Here is a 21,401-nt window from a genome sequence, read left to right as displayed (position 1 = left end):
TCAAAGTCCTAATTAATTTTAACAAAATCCCCAAATTTTAATTCATTCCTAATTAAACCCTAAAATACTCAATTTCAACATAAAGATGCATAAGATAATTAAAAAGGAGAGAATGAGAAGATTAATTGTTGCTAGCAAGAGGAGAAGTTGATGTCTATATGTCAAGAGAAGTAGAGGAGAAGTTGCTATAGAAAGGAGGAGAAGTTGCTGTAGACAAGACAAGAGGAGAGAAGCTGCCCGTTCAATAATTTTTTAGGAAAAATTTGAGCTGGGTAGCTTAACTTAGAAACGCCCCTGCCACCGACCAAGAAGGAACTTGTAACTCAACTGGTTAAGAGCACTTATCCTTACACGTAAGGTCCTGTGTTCGAATTGTTTAGACAGTTGAATAAATCACAAAATTAATACATGTCTAAATTATTCTAGGAATTGTTATTTAGTTTAACAATTACTATATCAAATCAAGAACAACAAATTTGTCTATCCTATTCAACCCAAAAGAATTTTACAAACTATATAAATTGAAAACAATTTTTACTCAACTCCCTTGGACCGCAATTCATCCAAAGCTGCCTTAACCTGATGCTGCACCAAATCCAACCTTTTAGAGTATGCCTCCAACTCCAAAATCTGCTGCTTCCTCCACTTCTCATCCGCCACCTCAACCCCACTTCCAAATTTACTTAAACTCAGAGGTAATGGATTCATAGCCAGCCCCCCAATTATCAACCCTGGTATATCATTCTTCATATTATCATCCACATTATTATTATTATTAATATTCAACAACGACGTCGTTCCATTATCATTCAAAACATCACAAGCCTTATTGTTCTCATCATACGTTGTTGTTAGCCTAGAATGCGACCACGTGTGTCTCATCTGTGGCCGTTCATGATCTGCAACGCTGCTGCTACCCACGTTGTCCTCCTCCTTTTTCACCTTAACATTGTTGCAAATACTAACGTACTTAGAAATTGGCGCATAATCTTCATGCGAATCTACGACGCTCCAAATCTTGTCGGAAAGTTCAAAAACGACCTTGTCGTGCGGGTTTTTGAAGCGGAACTCTTTGCCAGTCGAGTTCATGTCGTTCATTTTGTTTACGACGTTGTGGTACTTCTTCTTCAATCTCCTCAGCTTCTCGACCATTTGGGCCCTGTTACATTCCAGCTTTAACTTGGGCTTAACCTCTTCGTAAAACGACGCCGTGTCCTTCACGGTGGTTCTAATTTGTCCCCTGCTGTAGTAGTCGTCAAGCAAACTCCGCAGCAACTCCAGCTCGTCCTCCTTGCTCCACACCCTTTTACGACGCCGTTTCTTGTTTTCCTCTGGTGCTTCGGACGTCAATGCTGGCTCATATGTGCGATCAATGCGTCGTCGTTTTGCGCTGGGTTCGGATACTGTAAAGGTGTAGTCGGAGGTGGAGTTGGAGTTTTGATCCTCCTCCTGCGGTTCGTATGAGACGTCGTCGTTTTCATGATCATCAATATTGTCATTTTGTGATTTTGGGTTGTTGTCGGGGACATCATTAATTCCTCCTAAATCTTCAACGTCGTTGTTGTCGGATTCATACTCTGAGGAAGAAGAAGAAGAAGAAGAAGAAGATAGGATCCAACTAAGCAATGGCGGCCATGCCATTATTTTTATTTTTTTATAAATTAAAAGAGACGAGACCCTGCAGAGAGCAGACCAAACCAGAGAGAAGTTGTTCCGGATGTTCTCCTTGAGTGGCTTGGTCTGCGTCTGAGAGAAATTGCAGTTTCGGTTTTGGAGTTTGTAAATTTTAGGTTAAGCTAGATAATTATTAATTAGTTCATAATTAATGATTAAGAAGAATTTGTTGATAAGAATAGCGTAATTAGAAATGATAGTAACGTTATAGAGGAATGGATGGTGAATGGAGGAACAATAATGGTGGCCACTATCCGATAATGGCTCATGTCCCCTGCCTTGCATGCCCATTACCTAATTTTTTACGTGAGGATTGTATTCACCTCCCAAAACAAGTACCGCTCTCAACAAACTTTTAGTTTAATTTTGTCAATAATTATCGTTGATGTGATTAGAAAATTCTAGATAAACAATTTCATTTTTTTTTTGTAATCATGTATCTTGTATATGATCTCATCAGTGCAGGCAAAAATTCGTTTATATTTCTACCAACTAAGATATTGTACAGTTGTAGTGACACATAACACGTACGGTTTATGACATCATCCATTTAAATTTATTCGATATTTGTGTTAGTAGTTGAATATAGTCACTTGCTCAATCAATTATACCACCCAGCTCTCAACATAATGCTGCGGCCATACAATTTGGACCAAGTCATATACACTACGCTTGTTCATGATCTGAATTTGGTAGGTGCATGCTCGAAACATGTAGTGAACAAGCTCATATCATAGGGTTTAGATGATCAAATAGGTGACTTGACTTGCAATATTTTTTGTTTTGTTTTTTTCCTGAAAGAAGCTGATCCAATGAAGATGATTGTAAAACAATTCCAGAAGCCATTTCCCATGAAGTTGCATTGCTTGCAGCCCAACCCATTTTATTCATTTTCCTTTTAAATAGGAGTTGCCTCTTGTTTGTGTTGAGACGGTACACTCTGACTTTAGTCATATAGTTAATTTCAAATTTCTTTTCTTTCATAGCTAATTTTTTTTTTTTGGAGGAGCTTTCTTATTGAGAAGGGAAATGTTTTATTAAATTCACACATACTACAATATGTTAGAACTCGAACCCATAATTTTGCTTGAACGAGTAAATACTCTAAATTACTATACTAGTGGATCTTTTACAAACTAATGCGTTAATTTGTTTTGATGGTTAGGGGTGTTCAAAATCGGTGGATTTAATAAAATTTTGATTTATTTTGATGACTTAGCGGATTTGGTTTGGATCCGTAAATTCAAAAACTGAAATAATTGGATACGACGACGGATTTGCCAATATTTAGGAATTGATTAGTTGGAAGTGGCGTGGGTGTGTGGGTCCATATAAGTTGGGTCCTCCTCTCTCTCTCTCCCACGACACCAAACCAAAACCAAACCAAAGAAAGCACCACCACCAAGTCAGGTCCACCCTTTCATTTCATCAACACTCCAACACGCAACGCATAAAAATAAGGCTAACCAAAACCTCGTGAACCAACCCAACTCCAACCCCACTTGCCTCCGTCCTTCCCTCTCTCTCGGCCTAACCCCAACTACTTCTCTCTCTCTCTCTCTTCCTGTTCTTCTTTTTCCACCAAAACACTTTGCTTACCTCACCCCCCCCAATTTTTACCAAAATTCCCATTCTAGCTGAGGAATGGCCCCCGACCAAGACGACGCCGTTCTGCCCGAAGGGGACCTCTCCTCCTCCTCCCAAGACGACGAGGAAGAAGACGACGTCGTCGACGACGACGAGGAAGAAGATGACGTCGACGATGACGACGACGTCCTAAATGATGATGTCATCAACTCTGCCTCCCCTTCCACCTCTTCCGCCGGTGCCACCGACTCTCTCCCCGTCGCCATCGCCACTCCCACCGTCACCGTTGCCCTGCCCGCTCGGGAACCCCCTCCCTTAGCTCTGGCCACTACGACCTCCACCGCAACTACCGTAATCGCCAACGACGCCGTATTGTCCTCCGATCCCAAACGACACGCCGTTCTGTCCCCCCAGCCCGAAGAGAAGAAGCCGGCGGCCCTCGACGACTCTCGGAGACTCTTCCAGAGGCTGTGGACCGACGAGGATGAGATCGAGCTCTTGCAAGGCTTCCTCGACTACACGACGATGCGAGGCAACAAAGGCTCGCACCACGGCCAAAACGACACCGCCTTGTTCTACGACCAGATCAAGTCCAAGCTCCAGCTTGACTTCAACAAGAACCAGCTCGTCGAGAAGCTCCGGAGGCTGAAGAAAAAGTACCGGAACGTCCTCAACAAAATCGCCAGCGGCAAAGAAGTTAGCTTCAAGAGCCCTCACGATCAAGCCACGTTCGAGATCTCCCGCAAGATCTGGAGCAATATCGGCCGTATCGGCCCCGACGATAACGCCTTGGACGATGAAGATCCGAGCCCTAACCCTAACAATCCCAATTTCAACAATTATGAGATTAAGAACGAGGAGGCTGCTGGTTTAGCCGGCGATAAGAAGTCCACGCCGAGATCGCGCAAGCGCTCGCGAACGCAGCTTAGAGCCGAAGAAAAACCGCCACCGTCCCGTGGAGGTTTCGTTGAGCCATCGCCTGTAATTAAAGATAATAACAACAGCATTAATAACAGTAACCATGGTGGTGGTGGTGGTGGTAATAGTTGCAGCAATTGTAATGTTCACGGGTTGATTGAGGAGACGGTGAAGAGTTGTTTGTCTCCATTGTTCAAGGAGTTGCTGAGTAGTGCAATGGGCGGCGGGTCAGCTAGAGGGTTCGGAGGGTTGTCATTGAATCCTATTCCATTGAGCTTCGGCGGGCCGTCCATGAATTTGAATTTTGGTGGTGGTGAAGGGGCAGATGAGAAGTGGAGGAAGCAGCAGATTTTGGAGTTGGAGGTGTACTCCAAGCGATTGGAGTTGGTTCAAAATCAGATAAAAGTTGCATTGGAGGAGTTACGATCCAGCCGAGGCTGATGAATCCATGTGGGCTTCAGATTGAAGGTTGGCATTGCTAGTAAGTTGTGGGACTTTCCTCGAATCTTGAATTTTTTGTTCATATAAATTTGCGTGGTCTCTGATCAAATGGTTGATGGTGCAGCTGGTGTTCGCATTTTCGAATTTTCGTCTTTGTTGGTTTCATAGAACAGTTGTTGAATAATTATTTTCTGATGATTGTTTAGTCTTTTGATAGTTTTGTTCATATGCTTTAGACATGTGTAGATAATTGATGAAATAATTTATAGATGAGAAAATTTTCGTTTCCTTACTGTATCTTGATGTAGATGATATGTTTTTTGACAAAAAATTGATCAAGTCAGGCACTTTATTTATTGCGTTTGATTGTAATCATGTGTTAAAAATCTGGAGATTTCATTTACGGGATTGCAGGTAGAAGGAATTTAGAAATCACCGTATGTTCTAAAGGCCTGAACTTCTTCTTGGTCATGATATGCCCTCCCATTTACCCTTCTAATCTAGAGCTGTTTTTATTTTTGTGAGTTGATCATTTAGATTTTTCCTAGCTTATGGAAAGCTGATGAATATTCATTTCATACCTACTTGGGCTAAGCCACTAGATATTGGTGTATTATCAGTTTTGACATGTTTGATGTTGGAGTTTTATTTTATTTCATGTTTAAGGTTTTTATTTGTTCCTTTCTTTTTCAAGACCTTGAAAGCTATGATATGTAAGTAAGACAGCGAGTCATACACTTGAGACAAGATCTGTCTTCAAACTTGCACATAGTTATTATTTAATTTAGGATTTTACTTTACTAGCTATGGTTATCTTTAGAACTACACGTGTGTACAGGCAGGCATATGCATATATACTTGTGTTAGTTACGTAGAGTAAATTCATAAAAGACGTGTACGTAACGTATATAGCTGTAGCTAGACATGAACTAGCTTTATCTATGTATCTTGATTTATTTTATGTGTGTTTAGACGAAATTGTGTATTTCAAAGGATTTTCTTTGATGTTTGAAATCCGTTCAAAGCTGAGACAGATCTCATACACTGAGTCACCGTGAATTGAATTCTTATTTTATGCCACCCTGAGTCTAAGACTTTGGCCTTAACCAGTTATATTTATATGTGGATTGTTAGTCTTGGAATCTCTTAAAATGTTGGGGTTTTGGTTTAAGTCCTCAGTAATCTGACCAATTTCTTTTGGAGATTTGAATGTGGTGTTGATATTCAATGCAGTGGTATAGTAGTTGCCATTTTGTGATGGTTAGTTGAGGAGTGTATTAGATGCATCCGGGGTTAGAGATCGGCTATATTTTACTCCTGCAAAAATACTAAAAGTTGGGCCATATTATTGCTGTATCTGCTGAACTTTTCCCACCTGGATGTTCCATAGGGTGTTCGAAATGTGAGACTAAATCGTTAATTTCGGTTCTAAAGGGCCCATAAGTTGGGCCAATAGTGTTAAAAGAGGCCCAGAAGTTTGCTCCAAAAGTGAAACAGCCCCCGGGTTTCAGCCCATTAACGTGAGAGCATAAAAGACAAAGTAAGCCCACTGAATCACCCACAAATGACAAAGTAAGCCCACTATAGGCTCATAAACGACAACATAGGCCCAATGAAACGCCATTAAACGACAAAATAAGCACCCCAGAGGCCCAAAAATCGATAAAATAGGCCCAATGGAATCCCATAACCGACGATATGGGCCCAATGAAGTCTCACAAACGACAAAATAGGCCCAATAGAGTCCCATAAACGACAAAATAGGCCCAATGAAGGCCACATAAAGACAAAATAGGCCCAATGACGGCCACATCAAGACAAAATAGGCCCAATGAAGTCCCCATAAACGACAAAAAAGCCCACCGAAAAGACAGTAAAGGACAAAACAGGCCCAGTGGAGTCACATAAAGGACACAATAGGCCCAATACAGTCCCGTAAACGACAAAATAGGCCCAATGATGGACAATAAACGACAAAATAGGCCCAATAGATAGCCCACCAAAGATATAACAAACGACAAATTAGGCCCAACAGAATTACAATAAACGACAAAACAGGCCCAAAAAAGGCCATAAACGACAAAAATAGGTCCAGTGAAAAGACAATAACCGACAAAATAGGCCCAATGAACATAAACCACAAAATAGGCCCATTCAAGGATCCCTAAAAGAGGGGATAAGCCCATCAAAAGGAAACTAAACGACACAATAGGCCCAGTGATGAAACAAAAACTACAAAACAGGCCCAATGATGGCCAATAAACGACAAAATAGGCCCAATAGACAGCCCACCAAAAATTAACAAACGACAAATTAGGCCCAACAAAATTACAATAACCGACAAAACAGGCCAAGCCAATAACCGACAAAACAGGCCCAAAGAAGGCGATAAACGACAAAAATAGGCCCAGTGAAAAGACAATAACTGACAAAATAGGCCCAATGAACATAAACGACAAAATAGGCCCATTCAAGGATCCCTAAAAGACGGGATAAGCCCATCAAAAGGAAACTAAACAACACAATAGGCCCAATGATGAACCAAAAACTACAAAACAGGCCCAGTGATGGCCAATAAACGACAAAATAGCCCCGCTGAAGGGTCCATAAACGACATGTACACACTATATCCTGGATATTGGGCCTTTTCCTTTACATTGGGCTAAACTTACAAGGTATTAGGCTTATGTCCAGGACATTGGGCTGCACTTATATCTACCCAGTTATGGGGCCCACACTATTTAAGTTCTGGAAATTTGGCCTTTATTGGGACCCAAATTTAAAGGGCCTCAGTTCTCAATCATTGGCCCAAAACTATATGTGATGCGCAGTAAAATGTGACAGAGAGTAAATGCGCGCAGTATGTACTAAATTTTGCATTAGTTGGAGAAACATGTATTATTTATTTTTCTACAAAATACAAAGTTGCTCATCTACATTTGGTTTTTTCTATACACCAACTACATTTTGTATTCATATAAGAGAATTATTGATTTTACTAAAAATCCTTCTGAATTTTTGAAATGTAATGACTAGAAGAGCTAATGATAATAATGGTCCACACAAAAGAGCTGCACAGCTCAATACCATCATATACTTACATGCATCATTAACCAATGGGATTGATGCATTTCAGTTAAAAGACCCAAAGTAGCAAAACCTCGAGGAAAAATAGCACTTGGCACGGTTATTACGCTTAAAATAAACCATCCAGAGGGGAGATTCTTGCTTTGTCGGTGCTCGGTGGTCCAAAGACCCTCCCAAAATCACAGTTAACCCATCAGGGCTCTGCAACAAAAATCATACTTTATATTTGCTTAGTTATTGCGAAATCATTGGCCCCAAACTTGACCAGAGAGAGCTTCAAACTGCAACAACATAACATTGACCGAAAAACATACCATTAATTAATTCACTGTTAATATGAGGAAGAATGAAACAAAAGAGGAAGAAGATCTCCACAGTAAATTTTAATGATTTAAAAATCCCCAGGAAATAATCACGGCGAGGAAGGCAAACAAACAAACACCATGTGAGAGAGAGACATGCTGCTGTCTGTATTACACATTTTTAAAGAGATTCATGAATAAATAACAATTCAAACCCTAAACCTAATATAATTACAAAGAAACTCTTCCGCTTGAAAACAGAAAACAATGTTAAAAAAGAAAACCCTAGCAGTACCTCTTCTTCTTCTAACCAAAATTTCTCATGTATTGTTTTTCATGTTCCATCAACAAAACAGTCCATCAAAAGTTCAATTGAAACCACAGATTCTAAAGTCCAAGTCAAAAACATGAACAAAATTGAAATTTCTCCTATTCAAATATCATGGAATTAGCTAGGTTCAAATTACTGAAAAACTTCAGATCCAATTTATAAAAAGTCAACATATGCCTCCACTGTAAAATTGGGGCTTAACATTTTCTTTTTGTCCAAACAAACATGAAAAGAAATCTTGCCACAAACTGAACGCAGAGAGAGAGAGAGTGAGTGACTATCTTTCTTCCATTATTTCACGCAAGTATAAATAAAGAAAGCAACAACTATAAATACTAATACACATTAAGAGAAAAATCGAGTATCGACTGCCTCATCCGCCATAAACCTCGAACTCAATTAGGGTTTGAGGTCAATAATTTTCGAATCAGATTCTAAGGAATAAGATGGAATGCTTACCTTCTCCGGTGCGGCATGGCTCCGTAAGCTTTAGTTGGGTTAAACGTTTGGAAACCGGGCTGTGATTAAGCTGAATATTTTCAATCTGGGCCAAGAAGCCATTCTAGGATCCTTTCTTCTAGGGTCAAGGTGGTTATTGGGCCGAAGGTTGTCAAACTGCGCTGGGTGGGGTTGGACAAAATTTCAGGAAGGCCGTTAACGTTGCAAGGTCTTGCGGTCTGGTCTGGGTCACTTTCACACATTCACGAAAGCTCACGAGATTTCACAGAAGCACTCGTTGCACTTTCACTACAGCTTGACCAGAGCTTCAAACTGCAACAACATTGAGCAAAAAAACACACACTTAATTCACTGTTAATAGGAGGAAGAATGAAATGAAAGGGGTAGAAGATCTCCACAGTAAATTTTATTGATTGCAGAAGCTTACAAAATTCTAGTAGTACCTCTTCTTCTTCTAACCGAAATTTCTCACGTATTGTTTTTCATGTCCCATAAACAAAATTGCCCATCAAAAGTTCAATTGAAACCACAGATTGTAAAGTCCAAGTCAATACATGAACGAAATTGAAATTTCTCCAAATCAAATATCATGGAAATAGCTGGGTTTAAATTAGTAAAAAATTTAAGATCCAAATTATAAAATTGGGGCTTTAACGTTTTCTTTTTATCCGAACAGACATGAAAAGAAATCATGCCACGAACTGAACAGAGAGAGAGACTATCTTTCTTCCATTATTTCTCGCAAAAAAAAATAAAGAAAGCAACAAGGAATAGAAATACTAATACACATTAAGAGAAAAATCAAGTATCCATTGCCTCATTCGCCATAAAACCTCGAACTCAATTAGGGTTTGAGATCAATCATTTTCGAATCAGATTCTAAGGAATAAGATGGCATGTTTACCTTCTCCGGCGCCGCATGGCTCTGTTGTCGAGTGTCGTCCACTTCATCGTCGAAGCAGGGACGCGATCTCGCCTCCTCTCTCTGCGCCTCTCTCTCTCGAACCGCACTTTGCTTCTCTGAACTTAGATAAACAATGAAAGGGCTCTCTCTCTCTCTAAAAATTCTTGTAGAGAAGGCCCGTTGTCTTATTTGGGTTTGCTGGGCAACTATTTTATGGGCACTTTTGGGCTTTGGTGAATGAGTTTCACCGACCCAAAATAATTATAAAAAAAACAGAACATTCTCGAACATTCTAGAGATATACGATCGTCGTTTTGAGCTTCCAACTTTTTGGTCCAAAGAAATTCCCAACCATGTTTAATTCTATCTCATTATGTTTATTTAAAGCTAAACAAGCTGACCCACCACAAGCCAAAAGCGTTAAATTATTGGACTATAATATCCAATATATATGTTTTTTTTATATAAAGGTGGAGGAGAATCGAAACTGGGACGTCGGATGTAAGAATAAATGCTCTTAACTACTTAAGCTACAAGCCTCTTGCATAGTACCCATTAATTTGAACAATGTGCAATGTAAAATTTCTTATAAAACAAGCTCCAAATTTCAATTTCTCAATATGCAACAGCTGACTGTATAATGAAAAGTCATTATTGAGGAAACCACCAAATTTTCTTTTCCTGAATTTTTTAAATGTCTTGTAATAACAGAATTGAGTCTTCAATCAGTTATGGTGGAATTTTCACCATTAAGGGAATCATGAAAATCAATACATGGGAAATTTCGCCTTTGTTTTCTCAAATACTTGTTCAGCAATAACAGCACCGTTACCATCAGCTTTCTTGATCTCCAAGTGAGCCTTTTGATAATATGCAGTGCCCCTTAGTGCATCCGCAATGAAATCATCAAACCCAATTGCTATCGCTGCTTCGGCTTTAGCTCCATAAACCAACCTCTGTTCAGAAAGGGCACGACAAATTATGGAAACATAATAGCAATGTGATCCACTCATTACTATGCAGAAGCTAAAAGGTTTGAAAATTGGACCTTTAGTCTTGAAAGATGGATAGCACCAAAGCACATTGGGCATGGCTCACAAGATGCATATATTTCGCAGTCTGCGAGCTCTATCTGATTGAGCTTCTTACAGGCCTGTGGAAATTTTTTATCTCGAGCATGAAATCCGTAAAGCATTTGGAGGCACAAGATAGAAAGCATGACAGAAATTCAATATCAAATAAAGAACAGGGGGGTAACTAAAACTAGTAGAAACTGAAAACAATGGGATATGATTTCGGAAACATATTCGCTAAGATCTATATACATACTCATCATGCTTACAACTCTACAATGACCATACGGAACATAAAACCTTTTTGTGTGTGTGTGTGTGTGTGTGTGTATAATCAGTTTTTCTGTTACAGTAACATTGTCCCTCTCGACATCAACTGCTGAAGGGCAAGTGCTATCAGGTGAAAACATTAGGCATCAGAATTCACTTAAGTGAGCAGAAAAAAACAGTACCAATAAGATGGTATTTACACGAAACTTTCAAGCTCACTTTATTATAAAGACTAAACAAAAATGACATTAAGTCTTCCCTAAACCAATATGCATGAGTATGTCTATGTGTACACACGCTGGGAAGGATCTAACCATTTTGGCATTATTACCACCATGTTTTCAGTAAGCAAAACCACCATCATGAGGCAATGTAGTAATTTAATAGTCGAACCTCTCTTATGGCAGTAACCTCTGCATGGGCAGTCGGATCAGTGTTTTTCAAAACCATGTTGTGACAGCTGACAACTATTTCATCATTACGAACAACAACTGCGCCAAATGGCCCTCCATCTCCACATTCAACTCCCTTATAAGCTTCTCCAACTGCTTCTGTTAAGAATTTGTGGTCTCTATCCTGTACAACTGGTTGAAAAATAAAATGAAAAGCAAAGCATGATAATTATGAAGACCATATCTGATGATTTTGCAAAGTACCGCCTTTTCTGACAAGGCAAATAAGTAAATATATTACTTCTTTAGCTAGATGTTACAAATTGAATATCAACAAAATAATATAAATAGGGGCATAAAAACTCTATTGCTCATCTATACAAACCATATATTTAAGTTCTTCCCAAAAAAAAAAAAAACAGCTGATAGCAAGACTAGCCCAACTGCCTAAAGTGTATTATTGACTGTTTATATACTATAGTAATCTTCATTGCACATTGGGGAAGGGAAATGGTAACGAGACAAAAGACAAATTTGGTGTTACCTTGATGATGAGCAGCAAATGCAGAAGCCACGGAAATGGTTCCATCGTTCGCTTCCACCACTACCAAATGGAGGAGGGCTAACTATGATTAAGCAAAGCACCCAAAGTTCCCATATGCATATAACAAATACCAACATTTCACACCACACTTTGAAATTTCCTATTAATATACAATAGAAGTGCAATGAATTATATTATATGCACTCGCAATAACAATGTAAAGGAAATAACATTTTATCCAATCAAGGCTCCAACCAAGTTTATGCTTCCAATTTATACACAGTTATCCTAGAATTTCCATGAAAAGGAAAAGAAAAAAAACAATATATGGGTGAACACGAGAAAGAAAATTTCATAAATCAAACAAATTAGGAGTGAATGCAGACAAATTCTAAATGAAAGCATAAGATAATCTTGTAAAAGTACAACTGAAGAGAGATTCACACGTCTTCAAAGGAAATGGAGAACGGTAATTCATGGTTGCTCCAATTCACATTGCAGTCAAGGGCACAAAACGATCCCTACTTCAAGACTAAATGTCTTGCCATCACTACTGGATATGATAAAAGACATGTATCTACAAGATTTTGCGAAGAAAATGCAAATTTTCGACATTTTTAATCAATTTGCTTCAAAGCAGCTACATGATCGATTAAGTTGTGCGTAAGGGATGGTTGGTGGAGCATTAGAATTCTACAAATTGGAATATGGGATCTCAAATCTAGGGATTTAAATCAATGTTAGTAGTTAAATAGCTTGAATTCAGTGTTTGCAACACATCCAAGTTACTTTTCTACTTTCTTGAGCTAAAATCAAGGCAAGTCCTAGTAAAAAACACTTACAAGTTGCAAGGGGCACCAGAATATAAAATATTATAATTTTCATGGAAATGGTGATACAAACAAATCTGGACTTACCCAGAAACAAATATGAGAATCAGAACAGGAAACGCACCCAGCCTTAGAAACAAAAATTCAGTCCAAAGTCGCAGACAGTAAATGAGCAAAACCATGGCACAAGCGCATACTCAATTCACACACACACACACACACAATTTTTTTTCTTGCAGTAAATGGGAAATATATGCATGATCTGATAATAATAGCCAAGAAAGTAAACGAACAGAAAAGAAGAGCAAAAGAGTATAAAAATATAAATGGGGTGAAAGACACAAACCATTAGCATCCGCCATGACGGGAATTGGAGATGTACGAAAGAAGAGAGAAAGATCGAAAGAATGAGGAACTGAATTGGGATAGTCAAGAAATGGGGTGTGAGGAGGATAAAATCTAGAGAAATGGGAAACGTGAAAGGAAGAAAGAAAGCGCGATGAGAATTGAGATGACCTGGTCCACCAATTATTTTTATATGTATTTATTTTTACATATAATAGTAATTTAATTTTTTGGACAAAAATAATAATAGCTGTTGGTAAAGAGCGAGAAGGAAAGAGACCGGAGATAACGGAAAAAGAGTATGAGAAAAAATAGAGAGACAAAGACACGACATGTCGAAGTGTGAATGCGAGTACATAAAGGGAATCTTGTTAGTCTACTTTCGTTGACTTTCAATTTGGTTTTGGGCCTGGTTTGGTTCCCTTTCGGCCCTTTGGGTTTTTGAATGAATTGCTTCTAAAGACCAATTGCAAATTCAAATTGGGTGGGTTTCTAATTTATATGATTGGGTTGGACGCTACTTTAATTACGAAAGTTTTCCAAAACTGACGAGGAAAATAGGAAACCCCTACTCCACTCACTCTCCTATAAATATATTAAACGGTGGCTTTTCCTTTCTCATAGAATTATTTCAATTATCATTACAATGAGGAAAGGAGGAGCAAAGAGGAAGGTTAGACAGATGGAAATAGAGGCCAGCCAGAAGCCTGCAGACACTCAGTCATTGCGAAAGCGGGTCAAGGCAGTCGAGCCCGAGCCCAGCCCCAAACCTGAGTCCCCAGAGGAGACCCGAAAACTGGAAGAGCTATGGAAGGCTGCGTTTCCTGTTGGGACAGGTTGGGACAAAATGGAGGCTGTGCACAACAAATTCAAGTGGGATTTCACCAGTCTGGAACAAGCATTGGAAGAGGGAGGAAAGCTCCATCAAGAGATTATCGGCAAAGATAGCAACAAAGTGTATCTATTCGGCACAATCGAATGCCATATCCAGAGAAGCTCTGAAGAAGAAATTACAGTCCCTATGGTGGTGGCCATTGTATCGCCTTTCCAGCCTGCCTATGAACTGAGCATCAAACCATTTGATAGCCAAGGAAATGGTGAAGAAACCAGAGTTCCAATGAAACAGTTCCACATGGATTGGGTTCCGTACATTCCTCCGGACAAGAAGAGAGACGCCCAAGAAGCTGAGAGAGTGATGAAATCTGCTCGAGTATTTGTGTTGGGGCAGTACTCATAGTAGGGCTAGGGCTGCTTTGAAATCCTTGAAGGAAGAAGGTTCCATGAAACTTCAACACTACATGCCTTACTTGGATCACAAGGAAGAAGAGGATCATTGGTGCTGGGTAGAGCGCGAGATAGATGGAGTTGCCGAGACCATCATAGATGAGTTAAAAGACGATAACGAGTTATCTCCAGTTATGAAGGCTGGCTTGAAGGAATATGTCCTGGACAAACTATATGGAGCAAAGAGAAAGCATCAACGGGAATTTAGACAAGCCATGCGAAAAAGTACTAATGTTCATGCAGCTCCAGAGGCAGAGGAGGAGGGTTTTGAAAATATGAGGATTTATAAGTTCTACCCCATGCAATCTCCAGAAACTCCTGACATATCAAAGGCTAAATATAAATTCATCAATAAGTATTGCGGCAAGGCTCATGAGGTCCTGTGAACAAGTTTAAAAATCCAAAACCTAATTCGACTTGGTTGCTCAAACTATCTGTTGAATTAGATTAGTTATTCAATGTGTAAAGTCTAATAACTAGTGAACTTGAATTTTTAATCAAAGAGCTTTTTATAATACCCGATTAAATAGATGTTTATAAATAAGATTAAGGAAGCATCTGCACTTTGGCAATCATCCCGTGGAAACGTCACATTCAATCGCTACGCTAGTATTGGCAAGAATCACAACTAAATGATGGAAGTCAATAAATAATCTGAAATCTGTTGCTACTCAATATTCTAAATTTGTCCATTTCAGAATACTGAAATTTTGCAAGAACAAAAAGAGAAAAAAAAAACAAACAAACAAACAAACTAAACAGCCGCTGGCTCTATAAAACCCACAATGGCACTAAAAGAAGCTTCATTTCAAACGCACCTAAAGGCAAAACATATTTAAGGAAAGCCCATTGCTGCTATGGGCTGTAAAAATCAGCATCAAAACTACTGAGATCATTTCTTCTTTCCAGCCTTGGCAGCATCTGAAGCCTTGGTCTGCGCCAAAGGAACCAAATAATTGTAACCAAAGTACTGAAATCAAACTATAATTACGCAAGCAAATAATATAAGCAACTCTCTTACCTTCTTTACTCCTCTGATCTTCTTGGCTCTGTTCTTCCTTTCCTTCAACTGCTTTCTTGACTTCTCTATCTTAGTATCAAGTCCATTCTGCCATATAAAAAACATTTTCAGTGGTATGAATACACTAACAAACTATGAAAACGATCAAGCGATGGAAATAAAAGGGTCGGAGATTATTGCCAATAATAAGAAAAATAAATCTAATCTTGCTCGCCAAGCTTAGTTTAGCAAAACAATAGATATAAGTATTAACTCATGCTCAACTACTACCACATGCCAAAAAAATACAAAAAAAAACTAATAAACACAAAGGACCAACTCACAATCTGTGATCGGCTTTATAGAATTATAATACATGTAAATCCTTAAAATCCAATTAAACGAGATTATCTGACTGCAAATAACCGATCATCAAGCAATGTTCTGAGAAAGACTATTTATTTAGGGAAAATAAATAAACTAAAATTGATAATACTTTAAATTGGATGAACGGCAGAAACTAAAACAAAAAGGCATCTCATAGTATAAACAATCAACATCTCTACAGTTCTTACTAACTTGGCTTAAGTTAATTCAGCATAGGAGTTACTCAGGTGATAATCACAATCACTTCAGCAGGGCTAGCTACAGTTCTAGCAGTGGGAATTTCCTAGTGTTAAACTAAAACATAAAAAGAAAAAAAAAAGGAAAACCTTAGATGAACTTATTATTTAACTCTGGACTTACCCTGATCAACCTGTACTTTGGCTCGTACTTCTTTGCGTTTTCGACAGAATCATAAATCAATCCAAATCCAGTAGATTTACCACCACCAAAGTGAGCCCGGAACTTGAAAACAAAGATTGAATTCGGGTCCTTAACCTCATAGAGTCTAGCTAGCTTCTCCTTCAGCTCAGCCTTCACAAGACCGAAAAACCAATACATTTTATTACTGAGCAAGTGCATAATTCACATTATTGCTCTTTTTTATGAGACAAAAATTCAAATAACAAATATATAGTCGATAAAGTTCAAACAATATTGAAAGCAATTATGTAAAAGCTGAAATTTGAAAAGAAAAACAACAATACCTTGGAAACATTTGGCCTGCCTGGATGAAGAACATCAATGACCTACGGGGAACAAAAGTAACAGAGGCACTACAATTAAACCCGTAAGAAGATTAACGAGGGAAAGCTGACAACACCAACATCCCATAAATCATTTTCAACGCGCTTTTCGACTAAACCCTCTCAAATCCAACATAAAAAGAAGTTCAGAAAACCAAGAGAATAACACTAAAATAGAGCAATGGCACGTAAAAATAAACATGAAATCCAAAACCGCATTGAAACACCAAAGACTAAAACTATTTAGGTTTAGGTTGTATACCAAAGAAAGAAAGAAAGAAAGTAGGGAGGTACTCACGAATTGCTTGCGAGAGAGAAGCCTGTTGGTCATGAACTTCCTGGTACGGATGGTGACTGCCTTGTCCGCCATGGTTGGTTTTGATAGGCTTAGCCTAGGAATGGAAGATACCTAACCAGAGGGCAATGAGGCGGAAATGCAGAAGCAGCAGCTGAGGCAGAGAGGGTAAGGGAGAAAGAAAAGTTTGCTTTTATTGGATTAGGGTTTTGAAGGAGGACGAAAGCTTTGGGTCGCTTTTGGTTTGGGCCAAAATATGTTCAAATCTTTGTGGACTAGGCCCAAATTCCCTGATTAATTCGGGTCAATGACTCAGTGGAAGTCACGTGCCCAGCACGTCTATCTTCATGAGTTCTTGAGAAAAGAGACGACGAAGATGAGGCTGAGATTGAACGAATCAAAGGGACGAGACGACAGCTGCTTAGCCAGCGGCCACAACAACTTCCCAATTTGATTTGATTTCTCAAAACAAAGCACACATCGTCCACACCTTCACATTCCTTCAATTCCAAAACACTCGAAGCAAATATTCATGGCAACTGCTTCGCTGCTCCAACCCAACCCATTGAAATGGAAGCATAGCAGCTGCCCATTTCTCTTGCCTCCTCTTCGTCCTCTGCCCACCAAGCCAATCAAATTCAGCTCAACCTTCGACGTTGAACAAGCTTCCTGTAATTTCAAGGTCAAATGCTTCAAGCACTCAACCGACTCAAAACCAGACCTTGATCACACTCAGTCTCTGTCCCCTGTTATCAAAGATAACCCAGCAAACCCGCTTGAGCTTATCACCAGTAAACTATTAAATGCTCTCAAGGCGTTGAGAAAGCCGGCAATGGCTGCCGTTTTATTGGGTCTGTTATTGATGTCCGACCCGAATTCGGCATTGGCCGCCTCGGGAGGGCGGGTCGGGGGGAGCTCGTTCTCGTCGCGGTCGTCTTCTTCGTCGTCGTCGTCGAGGAGCTACTCGGTGCCGAGGACTTCAAGTTCAAGACCCGATTTTTCGTACTCCGCGCCTTACTACGCGCCTTCGCCGTTCGGGTTCAGTGGGGGTGGTGGGGTTTACGTTGGGCCAGCATTTGGGTTCGGAGTGGGTGCCGGGTCGAGTTTCTTTCTGATCTTGACGGGTTTCGCTGCGTTTGTTTTGGTTTCGGGGTTCCTCTCGGATCGGTCCGAGGGTAGTGTGCTTACTGCTACTGAGAAAACAAGTGTTCTCAAGCTTCAGGTATGGCTGAATTCTCATTCTTTAATTTGTTGACGCATTTTTATACATATTTGAGTGATTGAATGCTTATAAATTTTAATTGTCACAAGGCAATGATTTTTTTCAGAATGCTTTCTTAATATTGATAATATCAGTGCTGCTGCCATGTAGTTTGAAATTCCGAAACTCATTTTCTTGTAAAATTAGAGCTTTTCATACATATGACCCAATCAATTGTTTGTTGACTTGTTGTCCCTGCTTGGCATTCAATCTAGTTTCTATTGCAAATAGATTTCCTTCAATTAGCTTGTGGATGGGTTGGTTGTAGAACTAATATTTTTGTGCTGTAGCAGCAAAAGGTGGAGCTTTTTTCTTTTTGTGGTGGCACTTGTTAAAGAAGGGTTGATTGTTTGATATTTTATGTTCTTGTTCCACTAGCCTTATATTTTAGAAATGTGATATGAACTTTGTTGACTCTTCTGTTGGATTTCAATCTGATAGTTTCACCATCATTTTATCCCGTTCTCTAAGGTTGGTTTGTTAGGCATGGGGCGAGCACTTCAAAGGGATCTTAATCGGATTGCTGAAACTGCAGATACTTCTACCTCTGAGGGTTTGGGATATGTTTTGACAGGTGAACACACAGAGACACATACTGCAACTGAGGTTTTAGGACTGGGTTTTATACCGTATACAAAATACCCTGCTACTGTTTTGTATCTTTTATTTTGTTTCTTTTAGGTATTCTGATGCAATTTTTACTACACATTTCTTTGCAGAGACAACACTAGCTTTGCTTCGGCACCCTGATTATTGCATCTCAGGTTATTCATCTGTAAGTTCAATATCATCCTCTGGATGATTTGGTTAATCTACGCAGGTGAACGATTGCAGTTTAGTGCATCAGTGTTGTTGCTTACCATTATCAGACATGGTAGAAAGCCTAAAATCAGATAATAATAATTCAAGAGAATTCCTCTCTCTTAAAACAATTGTACTAACAACTTATGAGATAATATATGGCACTGACAACTACTCATCAAAAATCCAAACAGCACATGCTAACTTTTTAAAGATCAAAACCGTTGCTGCTCTTAGATTTCTGGTGCACATGTTTGGTTGTATCAACATGAACTATAACTTCTGGCATACTTGTAGGTTGCTCAAAAGCGAGGCATAGAGGATGCAGAGAAACGCTTTAATCAGCTTTCTATTGAAGAAAGGGGTAAATTTGACGAAGAGACACTTGTCAATGTGAACAACATAAAAAGGCAAAGCTCATCAAGCCAGAGAGCTAATGGATTCCGCAACGAATATATAGTGGTAAGATAGAGTTGGGATGGCTTATGATAATACACATTCCCAATTTTTATTCATTTACCGAAGTACAAACCTATGTTGTTCATTTACAGGTTACATTTCAAATGTTCTAGAAAAATCAGTGTTTTCAAATGTAAGCATTGTGTTATAGAGTTTAGCACTCTTTGGTCAATTATGATAAGGAAAGCCTTCTTGCCATGCTTTAGAAACAGTGGGCTGCCTAATTTAACTGGCCTAATTTGCAGAGGAGTTATAAACATTTCTTGACCTCATCTTTGTAGTCTTTCCATTTTGGTACTATTGATGACTTATACTGTGTTAATGTAAGAAGTGATTGTCATGACTCTATTATAATTCTGACATGGTTTAGTTTCTCTTCTCTTCTAGTCTTTGAGGAATGAGATAGAATTTCGTAATTGAGTTGGCTAGTTTCAGGATTGTTTTAGGGAATAGAAATGTTTGTATCAATCTGTTTTCTGACCAGATTTTGATCAGATAACGATTTTGGTGGCTGCTGAAGGAGTGCATAAGTTGCCCGCCATCAATGGTAGTGGTGACTTGAAGGAAGCGTTGCAAAAGCTTGGATCCATTCCCTCAAACAAAATATTAGTAAGAGAAAAATGTCTACTTTGACGTGGAAGTTGTAAGTTTCTCTTTTTCTATTTGTGCTTGATACATATAATTTTGTTCTTTTTCCTGCAGGCAGTAGAGGTGTTGTGGACTCCTCAGAATGAAACTGACACTCTGTCGGAGCGGGAACTACTTGAAGATTACCCGCTTCTGAGGCCTTTATGAGAGAACATTCCGGCCACTCTGCATTATGCTGCAAGAGGTATGAACCGGACTGCATATTGGATGAACGTCCACTTAACTAGGGTATGTCTATGGTGTACAGAAATACTGAATATCTAAGAAATTGTGTTTTTTGTATTATACAACTTTTATACAGAGGTTTCTATATTTAGTACAGAGTTTCCTCGCATAAACTACAATCATCCGTGTAATAGAGATGTACTGCAGCAAATTTAATACAACAAAAACTACAGTTAGACTACATACATAGCTGGCCAGATATAATAATTAGCAAGTTTCTTATAGTAATGAATACTAGTTGACTCTTAAACGTAGAGGCTCTAATCTTTTGGTTTGACCTGATATCTTTTGCTCCTGATTTCCACTCTCCTTTTGTCCACTTACACTCCTTTGTAATGGTAATTACAAAAGTATTAAAAAACAAAAGAGAGTGTAAAGTGGACAAAAGAGCAGCTCCCTTTTTTTTCTTTGGAAGGAGAAGGTTAGGAATAGATTAGTAAGTAAATCGAGCAACAATAGTTCCTTGTAATGGTGTGGCTCGGTTACTAGTTACATCTGGTTAGGATTATGACAAGGACATATCGAGGTTTGAACTGAGCTTCAAAACTAGTCGTATCAGTTATTGTGGAGTTTGCCTAACATTCCTTAAGAATGGATGACTTTCGGCAGAGAAGTTTCAACTCTCTAGCTTTTTAGCCGCAAAATTTTATCATTGTTTTTTCAATGGGCTGAGGTCCTCAAGAGATAAATTGACATTAGACACAGACTGGGTTGGAGGTTGGGTCCAATCAAGTTGGGCAAAGTTACCAAGTGGTCCAACTCCAATAATATTATAGTTTATAATCCCCTTCATTCATGAATCCGTTGAGTCAATGATAATGGTGTCTTATGCCAACCCGGAAAGTGGAAGTCATATTCTGAAATCTACCACAGAGAGTTACATTTACAGGAACATGATGCAGCAATTTACTCACGGACGTTTGATAATCATTTCAATTTTCATTTTTAGTTTTCATTTTTTGTGCCAGTGCATAGAGGAAAATGAGAGTGAGAATGGGAGTGAGTATGAGATTGAGAGAGAGGATGAAAGAGGAGGATGGGGGGAGGTGTAACAAAAGTGAAAACAATTTCAAATAGATTTTAGTTTTTAGTTTTTGTTTTCACTTTTGTCACTCCTCCCTCCCATCCTCCCCTCTCATCT

The 21,401-nt window shown here is 39.0% G+C and overlaps 6 protein-coding genes and 1 long non-coding RNA gene across 9 annotated transcripts; 3 read left to right on the top strand and 4 right to left on the bottom strand.

Moving 5' to 3' along the window:
* Positions 1-314: 314 nt before the first annotated feature.
* On the bottom strand, positions 315-1,795 carry LOC110759796 (putative transcription factor At5g28040). Its single transcript, XM_021961935.2, has one exon. It carries the CDS (start codon positions 1,639-1,641, stop codon positions 535-537), a length of 1,107 nt encoding a protein of 368 aa, XP_021817627.2. The 5' UTR covers positions 1,642-1,795; the 3' UTR covers positions 315-534.
* A 1,274-nt stretch (positions 1,796-3,069) lies between these two features.
* LOC110759704 (DNA-binding storekeeper protein-related transcriptional regulator) lies at positions 3,070-4,908 on the top strand. Its single transcript, XM_021961805.2, has one exon. The coding sequence runs from the start codon at positions 3,319-3,321 to the stop codon at positions 4,618-4,620; it is 1,302 nt and encodes a 433-aa protein (XP_021817497.2). The 5' UTR covers positions 3,070-3,318; the 3' UTR covers positions 4,621-4,908.
* A 2,766-nt stretch (positions 4,909-7,674) lies between these two features.
* On the bottom strand, positions 7,675-9,879 carry LOC110759620 (uncharacterized). The gene is made up of 3 exons (XR_002527145.2): positions 9,704-9,879; positions 8,800-9,111; positions 7,675-7,988 (listed from the first exon to the last, which is right to left on the bottom strand). It is a non-coding gene; the product is annotated as an uncharacterized LOC110759620 (long non-coding RNA).
* A 475-nt stretch (positions 9,880-10,354) lies between these two features.
* LOC110759793 (Cytidine/deoxycytidylate deaminase family protein) lies at positions 10,355-13,334 on the bottom strand. Of its 3 annotated transcripts, none has more exons than XM_021961929.2 (5): positions 13,159-13,334; positions 11,983-12,060; positions 11,440-11,630; positions 10,752-10,856; positions 10,355-10,659 (listed from the first exon to the last, which is right to left on the bottom strand). In XM_021961929.2, the coding sequence occupies exons 1-5, from the start codon at positions 13,172-13,174 to the stop codon at positions 10,471-10,473; spliced, it is 579 nt and encodes a 192-aa protein (XP_021817621.1). In that variant the 5' UTR covers positions 13,175-13,334; the 3' UTR covers positions 10,355-10,470. The 3 variants fall into 3 exon arrangements, with proteins under 3 accessions (XP_021817621.1, XP_021817624.1, XP_088110069.1); XM_021961932.2 differs by having other exon boundaries at positions 11,983-12,042; positions 13,159-13,331; XM_088253943.1 differs by lacking the exon at positions 11,983-12,060.
* Positions 13,335-13,803: 469 nt separating this feature from the next.
* Positions 13,804-14,394, top strand: LOC110759778 (protein HEAT INTOLERANT 4-like). Its single transcript, XM_021961904.2, has one exon. The coding sequence runs from the start codon at positions 13,804-13,806 to the stop codon at positions 14,392-14,394; it is 591 nt and encodes a 196-aa protein (XP_021817596.2).
* Positions 14,395-15,074: 680 nt separating this feature from the next.
* LOC110759779 (small ribosomal subunit protein eS24z) lies at positions 15,075-17,050 on the bottom strand. The gene is made up of 5 exons (XM_021961906.2): positions 16,870-17,050; positions 16,533-16,574; positions 16,189-16,359; positions 15,463-15,549; positions 15,075-15,375 (listed from the first exon to the last, which is right to left on the bottom strand). Exons 1-5 carry the CDS (start codon positions 16,939-16,941, stop codon positions 15,334-15,336), a joined length of 414 nt encoding a protein of 137 aa, XP_021817598.1. The 5' UTR covers positions 16,942-17,050; the 3' UTR covers positions 15,075-15,333.
* A 199-nt stretch (positions 17,051-17,249) lies between these two features.
* On the top strand, positions 17,250-20,356 carry LOC110759780 (myelin-associated oligodendrocyte basic protein). Its single transcript, XM_021961907.2, has 6 exons — positions 17,250-18,088; positions 18,599-18,701; positions 18,847-18,902; positions 19,226-19,390; positions 19,883-19,996; positions 20,090-20,356. Exons 1-6 carry the CDS (start codon positions 17,399-17,401, stop codon positions 20,180-20,182), a joined length of 1,221 nt encoding a protein of 406 aa, XP_021817599.1. The 5' UTR covers positions 17,250-17,398; the 3' UTR covers positions 20,183-20,356.
* The last annotated feature ends 1,045 nt before the right edge of the window (positions 20,357-21,401 follow it).

The sequence above is a fragment of the Prunus avium genome, chromosome 6 (genome assembly GCF_965620075.1).
Source record: "Prunus avium chromosome 6, drPruAviu1.hap1.1, whole genome shotgun sequence".
Taxonomy (NCBI): Eukaryota; Viridiplantae; Streptophyta; class Magnoliopsida; order Rosales; family Rosaceae; genus Prunus; species Prunus avium.
This window is presented reverse-complemented; position numbering and strand designations above follow the sequence as displayed.